This window comes from Populus nigra, chromosome 9, assembly GCF_951802175.1.
Source record: "Populus nigra chromosome 9, ddPopNigr1.1, whole genome shotgun sequence".
NCBI classification, from domain to species: Eukaryota; Viridiplantae; Streptophyta; class Magnoliopsida; order Malpighiales; family Salicaceae; genus Populus; species Populus nigra.
In genome coordinates, this window is record NC_084860.1 from 10,017,055 (window position 1) to 10,034,120 (window position 17,066).

General features: G+C 31.3%; 1 protein-coding gene and 1 long non-coding RNA gene across 4 annotated transcripts; one reads left to right on the plus strand and one right to left on the minus strand.

The window, feature by feature from the left end:
• The first annotated feature begins 4,581 nt into the window (after positions 1-4,581).
• Positions 4,582-5,582, plus strand: LOC133703496 (uncharacterized). Its single transcript, XR_009843891.1, has 2 exons — positions 4,582-4,909; positions 5,235-5,582. It is a non-coding gene; the product is annotated as an uncharacterized LOC133703496 (long non-coding RNA).
• LOC133703495 (uncharacterized) lies at positions 5,539-11,839 on the minus strand. 3 transcript variants are annotated; one of them, XM_062128058.1, is made up of 14 exons: positions 11,530-11,835; positions 11,281-11,354; positions 10,909-11,124; positions 10,117-10,214; positions 9,741-9,934; positions 9,410-9,579; positions 8,771-9,115; positions 8,625-8,689; positions 7,971-8,019; positions 7,733-7,889; positions 7,364-7,448; positions 7,208-7,277; positions 6,575-6,715; positions 5,539-6,122 (listed from the first exon to the last, which is right to left on the minus strand). In XM_062128058.1, exons 1-14 carry the CDS (start codon positions 11,645-11,647, stop codon positions 5,796-5,798), a joined length of 2,109 nt encoding a protein of 702 aa, XP_061984042.1. In that variant the 5' UTR covers positions 11,648-11,835; the 3' UTR covers positions 5,539-5,795. The 3 variants fall into 3 exon arrangements, 2 of the variants coding, with proteins under 2 accessions (XP_061984042.1, XP_061984041.1); XM_062128057.1 differs by having other exon boundaries at positions 11,281-11,360; XR_009843890.1 differs by lacking the exon at positions 5,539-6,122 and adding an exon at positions 6,834-7,097 and having other exon boundaries at positions 6,592-6,715; positions 11,281-11,360; positions 11,530-11,839.
• Positions 11,840-17,066: the final 5,227 nt, after the last annotated feature.

A 17,066-nucleotide genomic window follows, 5' to 3' on the forward strand; every position in this document is an offset into this window, starting at 1 on the left:
TTGATAAAAGATTTTTTGGCTTAAAGGTGTGTTTGGAAAATATGCGCATATTTTGACACTTTTATTGAAATAAAAAACGAGTTTTTGACAAATAAAGCCTTGTAAAAATAATATAAAAAATATTTTTCAATAATATAATATTTTTTCTTTGCATATGGTCAAAAATCCTAAACATTATTTGAGCATTTTTCTAAAAATCTAAAATACTTTGCATGTTTTTTTTAAAAGGGTGTTGCACGGATTTTATAAGAATTTTGTAAAATTCCAAAGGATTTTAGCCTGCATTTCAAAAATATTAAAAACTTATTTCTGGTAAGAAAATATATTATTCATTTTTAATATAAAGATAAAAAAACCAACAAAAGAGTTAATATCCAATATATTATTAGGGATAGTATTTATTATTATTCACTTTTAATATAAAAATAAAAAAACTTGTAAGGGGTTTATATCCAGAATATTTTTCAGAGCAAAACAATTCATTTACTTCTAATATAAGTATAAAAACTGTAAGGAGTTTTATCTGAAATATTATTTAGAATGACATAATAGCTAATAATTTTAAGTTTGTCTCGAAAGAAGCCTCAATGATAATTAAGAATATTTCAACCTGTGTCTCATGATACAAGAGTCATGGACATCCAAAATATCAAAGAGAAAAGAGAAAAAAAACAAAAATTACTGAATTCTTGACCTAAGAAACTAGAGTTTGTTCATTGTAGCATTCTTGTCATAGATATGCTGATAAAAATAAAAACACCACAAGACCATAGCAACCACAAACAAAGAAAAATAATGTAGCTTACTTTAGTTAAGATGTATTAGACTACTAATACCTTCCTTTTACACTACTAGTCCCTTGCCTTAGAATTCTGAGACCAATAAAGGTTCCTAGCAACTACAATACTTGATGACTCCTTAGCCAACCACATACCTCTCAACCCATTCAAGAAGGGTCGTCGCAACGTCTTGCTCTCATGAAATGTACGACAATCTTCAAGTAATCTTTACTCAAACCCTAAATGATTTTAAATTGTCTAACGAGATCCTTGTGACTTCTAATTTTTTTTAAAAAAACTATTATTTCCTTTGTGTCTAAGAGTTTTGGGAGACCTAACAAATACAACGCTCAGGTGTTGTAATTAGGATCTTTATAGAAGTGTTATCTAGCCTAACCTAACTTGGGTGTCTAGCTTAGGTTTCAAATCAAACCATGTTAGAGGTGATCGAATTTGACCCATTCGACTTAGCAAGTTAAAACACAATTTGATCCACCTAGTCAAAACCCATTTTGATTTGTAAAAAAAAATAAAAATCCAAGACAATGTTATTTTAACTATTTTTTTAAATAATAAGACAACAACACCTTAGATCAATTGAAGAGTTAACATATTAAACCCACAACATAGATTATGGATCCAATTGGATTTAATAAATTTTTTTACTCAATTATATGATAATAAAAATAAACATGCATAAGAAAGTGACCAAATGTAATTTAAAAAAGAAAATCATGAAGAGTTGTAAAAAAAGAGTGTTTGCTAATGTGATAAAAAAAATACTATAATTTTATTAGAAAGCAAAATAGAATTTGAACTACATTAAATAAAATAATACACAAAATAGTTTTTCAATCAATGTGTATAATGAATTTCAATTAAAATTAAAGACTCATGTCGAAGTACCCTTGTTTGGCTGGGGTTTCAAATTAAATCAAGTTGAAGCTAACTTTGTGTGACCTAGTAGATTTGATGGACCCAAGTGTGACTTATCCTACCAGTTCAAAACCTAGCTTGACTTAAAAAAAAAAAAGATTTCAAAGAGAATCCTCTTTATTTTTTTTTTAAATATTAATATTATGAAATTTTAGATTGACACGAGTCAACCAAGATTAATTCATCAAACTCATGATTCGAGTTATGGACTTGATTGGGTTTAAATACGTTATTTTGTAAAATTTATTCTTCATTTAATCATAGGATAACTAAAATAGATATACAAAAGAAAATGAACAAAATAAATTTTTTTTTAAAATAATCATTAAAGCTTGTACAAAAAGAGCATTTGCTAAAATTATAAAAAGAATGTTATAATCTTATTCGATAAGAAATTACAAATTGAACAATATTTAAAAAAGATAATATCTAGAATGTATTTTTATTTAATTTCAATTCAAATTAAAGAAAAAAAACATAAAGGGCCAAAAACAATTAAAAAATCATAAAAAAATTGTTAATACTAATTAAACATTAAAATAAAAAGTTAATCTTTCTAAGTAAGAAATGAAGGATAAATACATATGAAAATATTTTATAAATGTAAGTTACATAAAGTCATGCTAGTTAACGGTAATAAAGGTGTAACAAACTATAAAATTGAGGAAAGTATGAAGGAAGGGGGATCATTTTCAAAGCTTAGTTCTATTTAAATCTACATCAATTAAAATAAATATTCGAAAGAGTTCAAAGGATTTAAATTATGAAGAAATGAATATATTTCTTTAGTCAAAATCTTAATTTCTTATTCATGCATTTGTTTTATATTTTTTTGATAAGAACATGTATTTTTTATTCACAACATATTTTTCAATAAAACACTTAAGGTAATTAAAATAAATATTTGCAAGGATTATAATTGCTTAAATTCATAAGAGAAAAATGCATTTTTTGGTCAAAATTCTATTTTCCTTCTTCATTTAATTTGTTTATTTTGATGAAAACATGTCTTGTTTATTATGAGCAAGTTTTTTTAAATAAAAACTTATAATGATTTGAAAAGAAAGTATCAGCAAAAAATTTTAAAAAATCAAGTATTGATAATTTTTATGCTCATCTATGAAAAAATAGAATAATAATTAATATATTAAAACTATATAAAAATTCACAATAACAGATAAAAAAAATTATATTTTATTTAGGGTTTTAGTTTTTCCATACGGTGAATCCAACAAGGGAGAAGGACAAATTATATCCATATTTTTGATAAGAAATTTGTATGCAATTTCTGTCTTTTGATTAAAATAATCTACTGATTTTTTATTGAAATAAACAAGACATCAAGAGGAAGAAGGGAAGGGAGAGAATGTAAAAAAAAAGAAGATATATTGTTTGTGTTATATTATATATAAGGGTAAATTAATTTAATTTATTTTATTTTAAATTTTAAATTGATTTAGAATGTAAATGTAATTTTTAAAAGAATGAAAATAAAATAAAATAAATGACATTTTTTGAACATTTTATCAAAGCAATAATAAGCTTTTTTTTTGTGTATATTTGTTGCTTTTGCAAAAATAATAACTTGACCATAATTTAAAATAATAAAGAATTGGAAAACATGTTCATTTGTTGAAAACAAAAGCGAACTTTCCAAAAGAAGAAGAAGAAGAAGAATACATCAAGATTAAAGATTATAGTTGTTTTTCATAAAAATTCAAAACTATAATTTATAATAATCCAATCATAGAATATTATTTTTATTGCATTTAAATTAAAATTTATCATGAAAAAGTTTCATTGTTAAATCAAAAGATATTTTTATATTATATTTATAATAAAAATTAAGTTTATAACACTAACTAAATATGAAAAAATATATATAAAAAAATTAATATTTTCCATTGTTAAAAATTGTTTTTATATCAAAGAAAATAGTTATATTGTTCATGTATTTTCTTCATTTGAAAAACAACGGAAACTTGCAGGAAAACTGTGAAAAACCTTTAAAGAGTGTTTTTTAAACTCAATATAAATTTGAAAAACTAAAAAACTAAATTTTCATTTTTTTAAATGGAGAAATATCACATTTGAAGAGTAAATTCTATTTTTTTCAATTTTTAAAGATTAAAAAATTACTTTATTTATTAACAGACCCTAAAGTTCTCTGAACTCCAGTAGGCAATTGGAATGAGAGGGTTTGAATGGCAACAAAGTAAAATATGCAAGGTAACACGAAGCTGAACATTTAAGTCTTTGCTAATAGTGGTAACTAGGGGTGTTTAAAAAAACTAAAAAATTAATTAAACTGAAAAAATAAAAAAAAAATAACTGAAAAAATCGAACCTTGAAAAAAACCGATTAAAATTTTGAAAAAACTGACCGGTTCGGTTCGGTTTCGGTTTTTTAAGCCTGGAACCAAAAAAACCGAACCGAACCGGAAAAAACCAAGTCAAACCGAAAAAACTGAAAAAACCGAGCCAAACCGAAAAATACCGAGCCAAACCGGCTTGAACCGGTTTTTGTTCTAAAAAACCGAACCGAAACAGGTCGGTTAAACCGGTTTCGGTTCGGTTTTGTTTTTTTTTATATAAAATTCAGTTTGGTTACTTTTTTTAATAAAAACCGAACCGAATCAAAAATGAACACCACCAATAATAACCTTTGTTTGCTCCCATAGATTCATAAATGTTGTCTGTCATTCAGCTCCTATAACTCAACATTTTTCAATAGCACCCATGTTGTTTTAAGAAGTTCAATATCAACCCTAATTATTGTATATATATATATATAGAATATTGGTGTGTCATGGGATAGAATATATGGGGATTTAAGTAAAAAAGAAAGATAAAAGAAAATATCAGAAACAAAAAGTGAGTTTTTCATCAGTAAGGTGAAATTGAAACATATGAAGTTGCCCTTCTATAAAGGTTGGGCAACGACTTGGCCCAAATTGTTTCTCCTTCCAATCGAAACTAATCAAGACGGGCCGAGCCCTGAAATATAGTAGAGGCACTCAGCTTGCCGTTGCCTGCCCGGCATCAAACAATCCTGTTCTTGTCTTAACAGACGTCAATTGCTTAGAAACTGAAGCAAAAGACCATTCTGCTACACGCTAATCTGGATACCGACTGTATAGCCATGAACTGCAGCATCCAATCTCACTCTCCAGTTTGATTCAATAATGAATTCAGGTATGTTTTTCTTAATGATTATTGCTTAGAGACAAGAAAGGCAATAATCCCTTGCGCTCAAACCTCAATGGAAGGCAGAGAAATTACTCTGGTCCTCTTGCAAAGAGCCCACTGGGATCGCTAAGCGTAGCCAAAGAATGAAAACAAGGACAGGGGCCATCACGAAATTCCTCATCTCGAGCTAGACCTGGCGATGATCATTTGTCCTTCAAACAGGGTTACTTTGAAAGTTTGATTCAATAAAGTGTGTGTGTGTGTGTGTGTGTGTGTGTTATAGGATTACATGATAGCTTACTCACCTTTTGTCATAAATCTCGGATCGCAGCGCTTTACTTCTGTTTGGGTGTATTCGTCGCCCCAGCTTTCATCTCCATGCACTACGATGAATTTAACAAGACAAGCGAGGACACAAGGCCTAATGACGATAATCCCTCAGATGAAGATTGGAGCACGGCCACCGACAGCGTGAGCAAAAGGCGGAGAACCGGAGCCCAGCAGGCCACTGGCTTTTAAGTATCCAGTGTTGCCCTCCTCTATTTTATATTGTCTATTACTCTACTAGTATCATTATTAGCATCTTGACTTGAAAGAAAAGAGGTAAATTATGGGTCAGAATTCAACAACGCACATTGAAATGAGACAATCATTATAAAGAGGAAGAGTTTTCAACCAACATTCAATGTAGTACATCATCGACAATTACTTGAAATTCCATATGGATCAAAAACCTATTTCATTTCTTCTTTCTTCTGGAATCACTGGAGCGCTCTTTTTTTTTTCTTTTTTTTTGGGGGGGTGGGGTGGGGTGGGGGGATAATTACAATTTCTTCTTCAAAGCTCAATACGAGAAATAAGAGGGCTGGGTTCGGTGGAAGGAGGCTGTTGATTAAACAATTGTCCAATCATTTTCGTTTTCATCTTGGTATGCAGCTTTGTCGCCAAAGGACACACTCTCAGGCCTTGGAGGCTTTTTCAAGAATAAAGAAGACTTGCCATCAAAGAAGCTTGAGAATGGTTGGCGAGATGAATTTTCCTCTGAGTTCTTCTCATCTTTCAATGGGTTTCTCGAGTTTCTTTCCTTACTTCCAAAGCTCAGGCCAAGCATCTTCAACCTACGTCTTGGTTCACCCACAGTATTGGTTTCTTCCATCTGCCTTGCTGCCTTTAGGACTTCTTCTGGGTTCAATAACATTGTCTCTACTGTTTCGTACACCTACTACATCAAAAAAAATGTCGCATTAAAGTAATCTTAAAAAGAAAAACTAAGTCATGAAAACTAGAGTGCAAGAAAATTTCGAAATAGTTCTACCCTTGAGCATTTTTGCATGAAGTGGTGGCTCTGAGAACTCAAAAAATGCACCGTTTATAGTTGAAAGTCCAACCTCTCCATAAGGGGGTGTTTTTGAATGATAATGCCAGCCATAATTTCTCATTACAATAGTGCATGACAAAAACATGTTTCGAACTTAAAAAAAACAGACTGTTCTGAATAGTGAAAGAGAGATGGAAAACTATGGGTTACATAGTTATGCAAAGGGTATTTTTGTGTACAAGCAACAAATTTAGGTACTTCAAGTAACAGTATAAATGCCATTTTGAAATGAAGGAATCGATAAATGCTACAAATGCTTATAATTATCTGAAAATGGTCTTGGTATAACCTACCTGGCAGAGATCATCCATTTTATCACTCCAGATTTTTCCTTGACAAGTGACAACAACATAGTCTTTGCATTCCAAAAATATCTTTAACAAATCATTGTTACAGGAGAGTTTAGCCTCGGCCATTACAAATCCCAAACCAAGCTGAAATTTTCAGAACATCTGACATTATTAGCACACCATAAAAGAGGTACGATTTGAAGTTAACAACATGTAATTAACAAGTAAAATAACAAGTTAAAAATGCAGTTGCAGACGGTACCAATAAAGCAGAAGAATTGGATTTTTTCCCTTCTGGTTTTAGTTTTTCCTTTTTAGTTGCAAAGAGCAGTGTAAACTTTGTCATATGCAAACGTCAAATTGCAGGATCAAAATGATATAGTATGGTATCAAAAGGCAATTCAGGAAAGACAAACGCCAAGCACCACAGTAAAGCTAGTGAAAGCTTATAATGTTAATTACTCAAAACATGTAGCTTGAAGAGACCTAACTATCTTTCTTCCTTGGGCCAGACAGACAGACCTGGCTATCAAAAGACATAAAAATCCTGGGTTTTATATAGCAGTGTACCAAATGAACAATGCTGGATGGGAATAACTTATTGATAAGCAACATGAGCTGTGCAAGATATCTTACCAAAGAAATAAAAAGTTGTTCAAAAAGCTCAACAGGTGGGATGTCTTCTAAGTCATTCAGAATACCCTCCCTGAAGAATTAAAGCAACACGCTGCCTTGTAAAGTCAAGTGTAAGCACTAATCAGAACTAACATCCATATGACGATTCAAACTTACACAGCCAAATCCACATCAAAGAGGGGAGCCTGTTGAACAGCTGGTACAGGTTTGGCTGTTTCCCACAGTTCACGCCACAAGTTACCTAGCATTGTTGCAAATTCAATTACAACAGAAATCAAATAAAAGTTCAAATGAGCAGCAGCACACTCAATTTCAACCTGCTTAGTAAAGCATATGACATAGTCAAGTAACTAATTGATTTGATCATGGATATTAGGAGAAAAAAGAAGAATGCAATAATTTGTGATTCAATGGACAAGAAAATCCAGATGAATACACAATTCAGGTAAAATACATCTTACATAGAAACATGCAATAGCTAGCAGTAATATATTGTAGTTGAGGTCACCAGGGTAAAGGGTAAACCTTCCTTTTGCATTCGACTGCTTAGTTGACCTCTTGTAGAAGATGAATCAACTTGATCAACATACTCTTGAGCCTCATCACTTGGCTCACCTTCTGTCCAGTCAGGGGGAGAGTGCCATCTGACAAAATCTTCTAAGATACAACCAGGATTTGCAGCCTAGTGCACATATAGAATGTCAATTACTTTCATAAACTTCCTGACAATCTATAAGATAGAGACTTTGTTTGAAGAATCTACCTTGAAGGCCTGCATGTCAGAGAGGAGTTGAGAACACCCAGCACCAACACTGACCATCGGAAATAACACAATTCATCAAAGAAATCCCAAAGCTTAATTGCTTTCCTAAACATCACAAGTTTCAAATGCAGAAAGCTAAAGACGTGCATGGGCCTGAGATCATCATATTGTGCTTTTGACAGAACCAAACTTGGAAAAAGATAAGTATTTTGTATAAACTATTTAATTTGTAGTCAATTGCAGGCATTATACTACATAAACCAAGCATGACCATAAATTTAAATGGTTAATATTTCATATCCATTCGTGATGCTTAGAGAATGCAAAAGAAGCACAAATCCAACACATTGTTTAAGAGGCACATAGAGGAATCCTATAACAAAAACATCAAAGAGAACAATGGCTTAAAAACTATAATAATTGACTAGCAGATCTATTGTACTTTGTTCAGCTGGTCTGGCTCATACAAGGAGACTAATGTTCCTAACAGAATGTATTGGGTGACATAGTGGCAATTTATTTGATTGCAGATCCAAGGACAACAACCTGCCCTTCCTTATCTCAGTGTGTTTAGCACCCTTCCCTGTTTTGGATGGTTTTTACTGTTCTGCTTAGCACCTAACTTCTACAACAGGAATTACTCAATACACTAACCTTCCAGTTCGCAGCACAAACTCTTCTGTTTCTTTGATAAGATCTTCAGTAAGCAAAGGTCCTTCCTGTATATATGGATGAAAATGGATTTAAACAAGAAAGTTATAAGTACATAGTTAAGAACTACTAAGAATAACCAACCAAACCTGGGTAATCGGTGAGTATACAGGTTCTCCGGTTTCCAACATGGTTAAATTATCAGCAGGTCTATCAGCTCCCAATCGAAGAACAAGTTCTCCAGTGCTTATTCTAGCATATAAGATATGGTGTGAGGTGACTGTGCCCTGGAGATCAGCTGATTCTTGAGAACATGAACCAGCATGCCTCATTACTGATTCTATTGATTGAGTGGCCAGAGTGCGCCACTTTTTTCTAGAAACACAAGAATTCACAACCTGAAGTTGCTGGTACAAACGACAGGATTTTAAATCTGGAATCTCATCTAGAGGGATGCCAGGTATATATAGCTCTTCAGACCAAAGTCTTCTTATCTGAAAATGGTGAACATGCTTTGTTTGATAAAAAAAATGGTGAAGTGACGCTAATGCTCAAAATTCCAAAGCATGTGAAAGATCATATCTGAACAATTTCATGGCTTGGACAAAAAGAAAAACTAGTTATCGTGTATTGCTTTGCAGTGAAGCGACCAATGGAAATTGTTCTTGTAGTGGTGCTAGATTTTGACAGTTTATTATATAAAGCAGTGATTATTTGAGGTTTGTAAGGCTTATGTAGTCTTTCCCATATAATAGATCACCAGAAAGAATTTCTAGCAGTCCACTTACCTCAGTAACAATTTTGCACCAGAACAATGCCATTTTTCGCAGGGTTGTAAAACTTCCAATTACTTCAGATAGTTTAGTAAGAAAGCCCTCAGGTGGAGCACCATGAATATCTCTGGGCAATAATGTTGGTTCCAAAACCAGGCTCATGTTCCGGCTGAGAAAGTTTCCCTCTGCGAATATCTTGCAAATATTACAACGGAAGTGAAAGATCATCACAGGATAATGCAACAAACTAACAAGTTTTTACATGTAAAACAATAATGAAATGCATCAAAGACTAAAGACTAATGGTATGAAAAGCAGTCTAAAGGTCATCTAATCATGAATCTACCTGCATCAAACAATGATTTTATCAAGGATACCAGCTTCTCATCATTACCAAACTCAGATGTAAGTTTATCCTCCTTGTCTCGAAGCACTAATGACTTAACTGCAGCAAGGCTTAAGCTTGCCCTCTCCATAATTGGCGAGGAAGCTCCAGATGATGCCAAAATGTCTTTCATTGACTTAAACTTTTTTCCAGAACTGAAAAAGATTCCCAGAAAACAATTAGGAACTCTGTGTGCATGGAGAAAAATCACACTCAATTACAGAATAATCTCAGCAGGACACAGCCTCAAGATTTGCCAAGTTTAATAAAATCATCCGAGAACTAAAAGAAAAGGGAATATTTTGGTCAAAGAATAAAAAAATATCCAGCAACTTACTCCACAGCTACAGCCAATTGCTTCAAGGCAGATATTGGAGGAATTGTATCTGGGTTGGTGGCATTTAATCTTTCTACTATGGAAGAAACATGTGAGCCCTACAGAAGATCAATCCTGGAAATAAGTCAACAAGTAAAAACAAGAAATTCTGCATTTGTGTGAGCCATGCAGCAAAACAAACAACAATGAAAGGTGTTGGATAACGGAACAGACAAAAGCTTTTCCAATTAGCTTCATGCTCCTCTTATATATTGTAGGAACAAATGCACTACTCTGTTGTAAGAAAACAGAGAAGCCTAGTTTATTCAGCATGACCCTTTTTAGGTAAAGAAAAGAAAAAAAGCCAGTTGGTGAGAAAACTACCACTTGGCTTAAGTATTAACTGGCTGCGGCAACAAATAAAAGCCTTGATAGAATGTCAGCTCATGTTGAACACCTTGTGTATGAGTTACTATCTTCCTAGTTCAGAAATTTGACTCACTTTCAGTTGGAACGTTTCCATCTATAGATAGCAGTGTAACAGTTAAGCTTTACAGAAACCTAATTATAACCTATAAAATTCTATCTGATCGCATTTCCATGATCGATTTGGAAAAGCTCCTTTTTTTTATTTTTGTTCATCAGATCACTGGCAACAACATCACTGCTAAACAGGCATTTCGAAAACACTAATGCGTAAGTCATTCACTCATCAGCACATTTTAAGCAAACAACATGATGGACACGTCAAACATCAAGCAAATAGATGATACAAACGACAAATATAAAACGAGGGAGATGTTAGTTCGATACCTTGGCCTCCTCGTCGTTTTTCATGTTGAGTAAGTAGAGATTTTCATCGTAAAATGGAAGAGCCATGGTTGAGTTTTCAGCTTTGTTGTTGTTGTTGTCAGGTTCTCTTTTCCCTCCTAATCTTATAGTATTCTTGAATCTATCTTGCCAATCCAGCTTATTCCCTATTCTTCCAGGTCTCCACCTCATATGTTGCTGCTTCCCTTCATTCTTATTCTGCATCATGCCATTGCCCACAATAATTTTTTTCTTTTTTCTTTTTTCAAGAATACTAAAAAAATTAATTTATTCAAATCAAGTTCAATTTCTCAATCGAATCAAAACACACCTATTTTGTAAAAAATAAAATTAAAAAAACAAAAATTAGTTCACCTTTGACTCGCTGTCATTGGGCGGAGAGGACTTGTCTCCCGATTCTTTTATCGATTCCTTTGGCGATATCTTATCTGAGTCTTCTCCGGTTCATTTCAACAAAAAATCAAAACTCCGTCGATGATTAATTAATTAATTAATACACACACACACACACACATCTTTTTCTACATGAGAAAAACAAAGGAGAGGGGAATAAAAGGAAAGAAAGCAGTGGATATAGATTGAAGAGAGATAGAGACGGGGAACCTGGCCCTTCTCGATCGGATATGAAGTCTGATTTAATGTCAGTAAAAACTTGCTCCGCTTTAGCAGCAGCGGAATGGATGGCGGTCCTTGCTTTGGATACAAAAGAAGGCGTCTCCATATCCTGCGCAGGGAGGTGCGTAGGTTTGATTTAGACAGATTTGAGGTGGCTAAAGGAACGAAAATGAAGGCGAAGCATGTTTTCTTTTCACAAGGAAAGACTGCGATCAAAGACACGAGTGCATAGAAGCATCATGGTTGAAGACTCCTCCTGGGTTATGGCTCCCCTTCTAATTAATTTATTCAATTTTTTTTATTTTTTTTTGTTATATCATATTTATTAACTAACAATTAACCTATTGTTTTTATATCATCAATAAATCCACCTAAACCCACTATAGCCGGTCCATTAACAAAAGCTAAGCTAATTGTACATTGAAGACACATATCCTTGCTGTAATGGTATCTTTGCCCTTCATAAGCAGGATTTATTAGTTATTAAGGGAAATAACTCAATTACCTTTCATTTTAAAAAGTTTTACACTTTTTTTAAAAAAACAATTTACACTTTACTTTTAAAAGTGCAATAAAATAATAACTTTACTTTTGAAATAAAAATAAAATAAAATATTTATACAAAGGTCTTCTAGTCTTTTCACATCAATTTTCTTTTTATTATCAATTTCTTAAGGATAATTTAGTCTTTTTACATCGATTAAATATTATTTAATTTGAAAAGTAATGACGTTTGAAGGCTCCCACTCACTTTGAATGGCCTATGCAGCATCTCCAATAACCAAAAATACAGTTCCATAGTATTTCATTGTCGTCATGTCATCTTCTTGTTGATGGGGTGCATGTAAAAGACGGCGGGTGATTTATCGTTGTTAGTGTTTTTTTTCCTTTTCTTTTCTCTCTCCTCCAACACTTGATCCTTTTTGTTGTTTGTGTTTCAACTTCAGTTCTTATTCTTTTGATTTCTAGCTTTTGTTTATGGTTTTTTGTAGAAGTTTTATTGGTTTTTTATTTCATACTTCAATCTCAATTTATCATATTATTTTTTCAATCTGGTCCTGATTGTTTTGATTTTTTTTCTTTTGTTAAATTGATTTTTCTTTTCAATTTTACTCTTCCATCAAAATTTTGTTTGTATTGCTTATTTCAATTTTAATCCTTATTCTTTTGATTATTTTTGTTCTTTTATTAAATTGATTTTTCTTTTCAATTTTTCTTTTTAATCAAAGATCAAATTTATTTTATATCTCAATTTTGATCATCATTCTTTTAATTACTACCTTTTGTTTTGAATCCTTTTGTGTAATTGAATTTCTTTTTCAATTTTTATCCTTCAATATTTGATTGAATGACAATTGAGTTTCATGATTTTTCTATATAGGGTATTTCTAGTCTAATGACTAAAGTCACGAATTTACAAAGTTAATATGGGTTGAATTTTTTTGTGATTTTCATCATTTTTTTTTCTATCGAGTTATTCTAATCTTATGACTTAGATCGCGAGTTTAGTGGAATAATCGGGATTGGTTAAGCTTTAATTATCAGGGTTACAAGTTTGTCATATTGATTCAAGTTGACTTAGACTGATTTTTTTAGATCCTTTTTTTATATCTATATTTGTCCTTTTGTATTTAATGAGTTAAGAATTAAGCTACATCTTTTGTTTTGTATTCAATAAGCACTTAAGCATCATTTTTATGTAATATAATCAAAGATTAAAAGAAGATTGTTGTTGTTTTTGTTACTATAAACTCAAGAAAATAGGTTGGTAAACTATTGTTTGAACTAATCAAGATACTTTAGATTGTCCACTTAACTTTTCAATCAATTTTTCTCTTTTTTTTTATCTCTAATTTTTTTCTACATTTTGCACTTAGGTAATTAAATTTTATTTCTTTATTTTATCATACTTGCAAGTTTTGTTGACATGGTTTTTTTGTGCTAAGATTGGTTTTGCTTTGTATACTCTCGTATATGCAATATGTCAAAGATCACTATTACAAAATAAAATTTTGGGATAAGGTGAAAATAAAAGGCTAAAAGAACAAGGAATAAAATTAACACAGAAAGAAGGCATTTTTTTTCATTGTTTAAAAGTAATGGAAAATTTCAATTTGGTCCCTCAAATTTTAGTTTTGCATTATTTTGGTCCATATTCTTTTAAGATTTTACATTTTACTTCTAAACTTTATTCTTATTACATTTTAGTCCCTAAATACTGAGAGATGAGAGAGAAACTAGCTACAAAAAAAGAGATGAGAAAAAAAGGGGTTCGATTGACAACAAAAAGGTCAATCTTAATGTCAATGGGTTCTTCTTACAAAGAGAAGCTCAATGAAGTTGGTATTGGTCTTTATCCATGCTGAAAAAAGTAGTTTGAGATACATAATGTTTTTTTCTTGTTTAATTTTAGGTTTTTTGATAGATTGGAGGGTGTGTTTATGTAAACCCCTAGAAAATAATTAATTAAAATGAATTAAGAATGACATAGAAAAAACATTGGAGTGAACCTAGTTAAAAATAGTTTATAAAAAAACTATAACATTACCGTAAACTAGTAATAAGCTTGTAAAAAAACTAAATGATAAAAATGTAAAATAAATATATTATGGCATAAGAAAATGGTCCTAAGGACTTAGTAGAATAATTAATATGCTATATGTAAGGAGGACACATGAAAACTTGAATTTTGGTGTAGAATAACATAACAATCAATTTTATGTTAACAAATATAACTCTTAATTTGACTGTTAAATCAGGATGAGATTTTACGTGGATTCACCTGACATATTGTTCTACATCGAGTAAATGTTTTAGGGAAATCAGATCTTGAGAAGGCCCCGGAAAAATGTTGAAAGGTGAACTAAAATATAGAAAAATAAAAACATGGCTTAAGTGAGGGGTAACATAGTCATTTGGCCAAAATCCAGCCCTTCTTCTCCTTTATTATGGTTAATAGATGTGGTGTCGACCATATAAGGAAAATATATGAAGAATTGTGGAATTTAATGAATATTTATTTAATTGAATGTGTTTAGTGTATGTAGAGATATTGATGATGATTTAAAATTGAATTAAATCTTATGTTGAAATAAAATGAAGATTTTATTGTGTTGTGAAATTAGATACTTTAGAATTATTGTGAAAATTATGAGATATTGATGCGAGTACCTTCTCTAGATTTAGGAGAGGCACTAGGAGTGACATCTTCGATAGTTGGATGAACACATTTAGTTGGAGGTGCAAGTAGGTCCTTAACACCTTAATCTTTATTTTCAATTCTAGTTTAAATTTCTTGAAACATGCATCTTATGTATATTTGTTCAAATAAGAGAACAAAAAAAATATGAAAAGAGAATATATTGTTGTAGCATAAAGAAAGGGATGCAACCAAATGGAAAAAGAAAAGAGCTATTGTTTGTTAAGTGTCGTTAAGGACGATACCGACTATTTGATAAGTACTATTATGGATGGTAGCCATTGTTATGAAAGCCACTGATGCTAAGCTTATCATCTCAAACGAAAGCTATTGATTATATATTATTGTATCGATAGAAGTCCTTGTGAAATGCATGTGGTGTTAATATCGATATATTAAATAAACATGTAGTGAGATTTCATTAAACTTTAAATGAGAGTTCTCATGATATATTGAGTATGAAATATTTGTTATTCTTGTATACAATATTTAGAATTGAGTACTTAGATTAATGTTATTCTATAATTTTATGTGTTGCAATTTCATCACATTTTCTTGGATAGGATGGTCATAGACCTTAGAAATATTATAGTTTCTTAGGTATAGCTTTGTTTACAAGCATTTTATCTTTATGAAAGAACTTATAGAATTTTGTCTTCCAACTCTATAATTAGTCATTTTGTAAGTAATTACTTTGTAACTAATTTTTTTTTAACATAGTAAAACTATTATTTTACCTCAAGAGTCATCAAAATTTAAAACTGTTGACTAATGACTTTCTTGACTTTTCACAATATTTGTAATAGTAAAAATACTTCTTTGCCCCCAAGATAAAAAAAAGGATGGGCTGCTAAATAAGGGTATTTTAGGTTTTTTCAATTTTCTTGCACAGTAAAATAACGTTTTTGGCTTCAGAAAAGATAAAAAGAAGCTTTTCCTTTAGAGGTATTTTGATATTTTTACATGGGTATTTTGTGTAATTAAGAGGACCATGGGGGCGTTTTAGTATTTTCACATTTTATTTGTTATTTTTTTAATCAAAAACCTGCTGGAGCGTATTCTTCACGCCCCAGTGAATGGGTAGCGCCTAAGCCATTAAAGAGGCATATATGACACGTCCCGGTAGTCAAATCTGGCCATTCGACGTCTAATTAGAAATACAATTATGCTCTTTTCCACATGGTGTGGCGTGTGTAGACAAATAATGGTTGAATTACCGTCGGTGATAGATTATTTATGTTTTTTCTTTCTTTTCTCTTTCCTAACAACTAAAGTGCACAATTATCCTCTTTATATGTTGTTTGTCAAATCAGGCATGCTTGTCATTCTCAAGTACCATGGATCTAACATGGTTGTCATACCCAAGACACTTTGGTTTGGCTATTATATTTAAATTAAAAAAGCTACGTTGAATCTATGTTTACTTGGTTGCTAGACCCAAACAACTTGAGTACGATAACCCTATGCAAATATACTGTGGACCAAGACACAATCTATTATAGACTTACACAAAGGATTTTCCAAGCTCTGAAGGCTTGAGATGGGCTAATGTTGTCTTTTCATAGAAAATTAAATTAAAATTTTGCCATTTAGTTGAAAAAATTGAAGCCCTAGTTAGAGGATATTTTAATATTTTTCATAGACTTATTTGGTCATTAAATATTTAAGCAGGGTATGCTAGTCTTTTCACGTTTATTTGCATAGTAAAAATAGTATTCTACCTCCAAGGTTAACAAAATAAAACCTGTTGCCTAGGTTTTTTTTACCTTTTACAAACTGTTAAATAGTTAAAATACATCTTTAGTCTTGGAAAAGACAAAAATTAAGCTTTCATATGTAATAATTTTTGTTCTTTCACATTGTTTTTATGTAATTTTCTATAATCAATTGGGGGGGGGGGCATTTTAGTATTTTAATATTGTTTTATTATTCTTAAAGTAAAAAAGCTGCACCAGACCCGTGTATACTTGGGTCTGACAAATATGACAGACCTAACTTATTTGGGTACTAGATCTAAGACGTTTGGGTCTGGCAAAGAGTTGAATGAATGTTTAAAAATTAACTCACTTGGTTAGATTTAATAATATTATTAAAATATTCTTCATACTCTTAATATTTTATTTATATTAAAAAAAAACTAATAATGTCCTGATGTGGATTGAGCTTCATAGTTTATTTTGGTCTGCTTACTATGAAATTATCTCAGTCTCATAACCCAGGTTGTGGGTTTTGCAAGTTAACTCAGGTTTTTTTGTTGGTCAATTTTTGTAATTAATTTTTTTTCAGTTCCTTTTTTCAACAACATATGAGTTGATTGAGAATTAAA

What these genes read in the sequence shown, in the direction of transcription:
- LOC133703495 (XM_062128057.1), bottom strand. Translation starts at nt 11,647, where the DNA reads ATGGAGACGCCTTCTTTTGTATCCAAAGCAAGGACCGCCATCCATTCC. An exon ending in CCAATGACAGCGAGTCAAAG is followed by an intron (nt 11,125 to 11,280) that starts GTGAACTAATTT and finishes GGCATGATGCAG; the next exon opens with AATAAGAATGAAGGGAAGCA. An exon ending in AACAACTTTTTATTTCTTTG is followed by an intron (nt 6,716 to 7,207) that starts GTAAGATATCTT and finishes TGAAAATTTCAG; the next exon opens with CTTGGTTTGGGATTTGTAAT.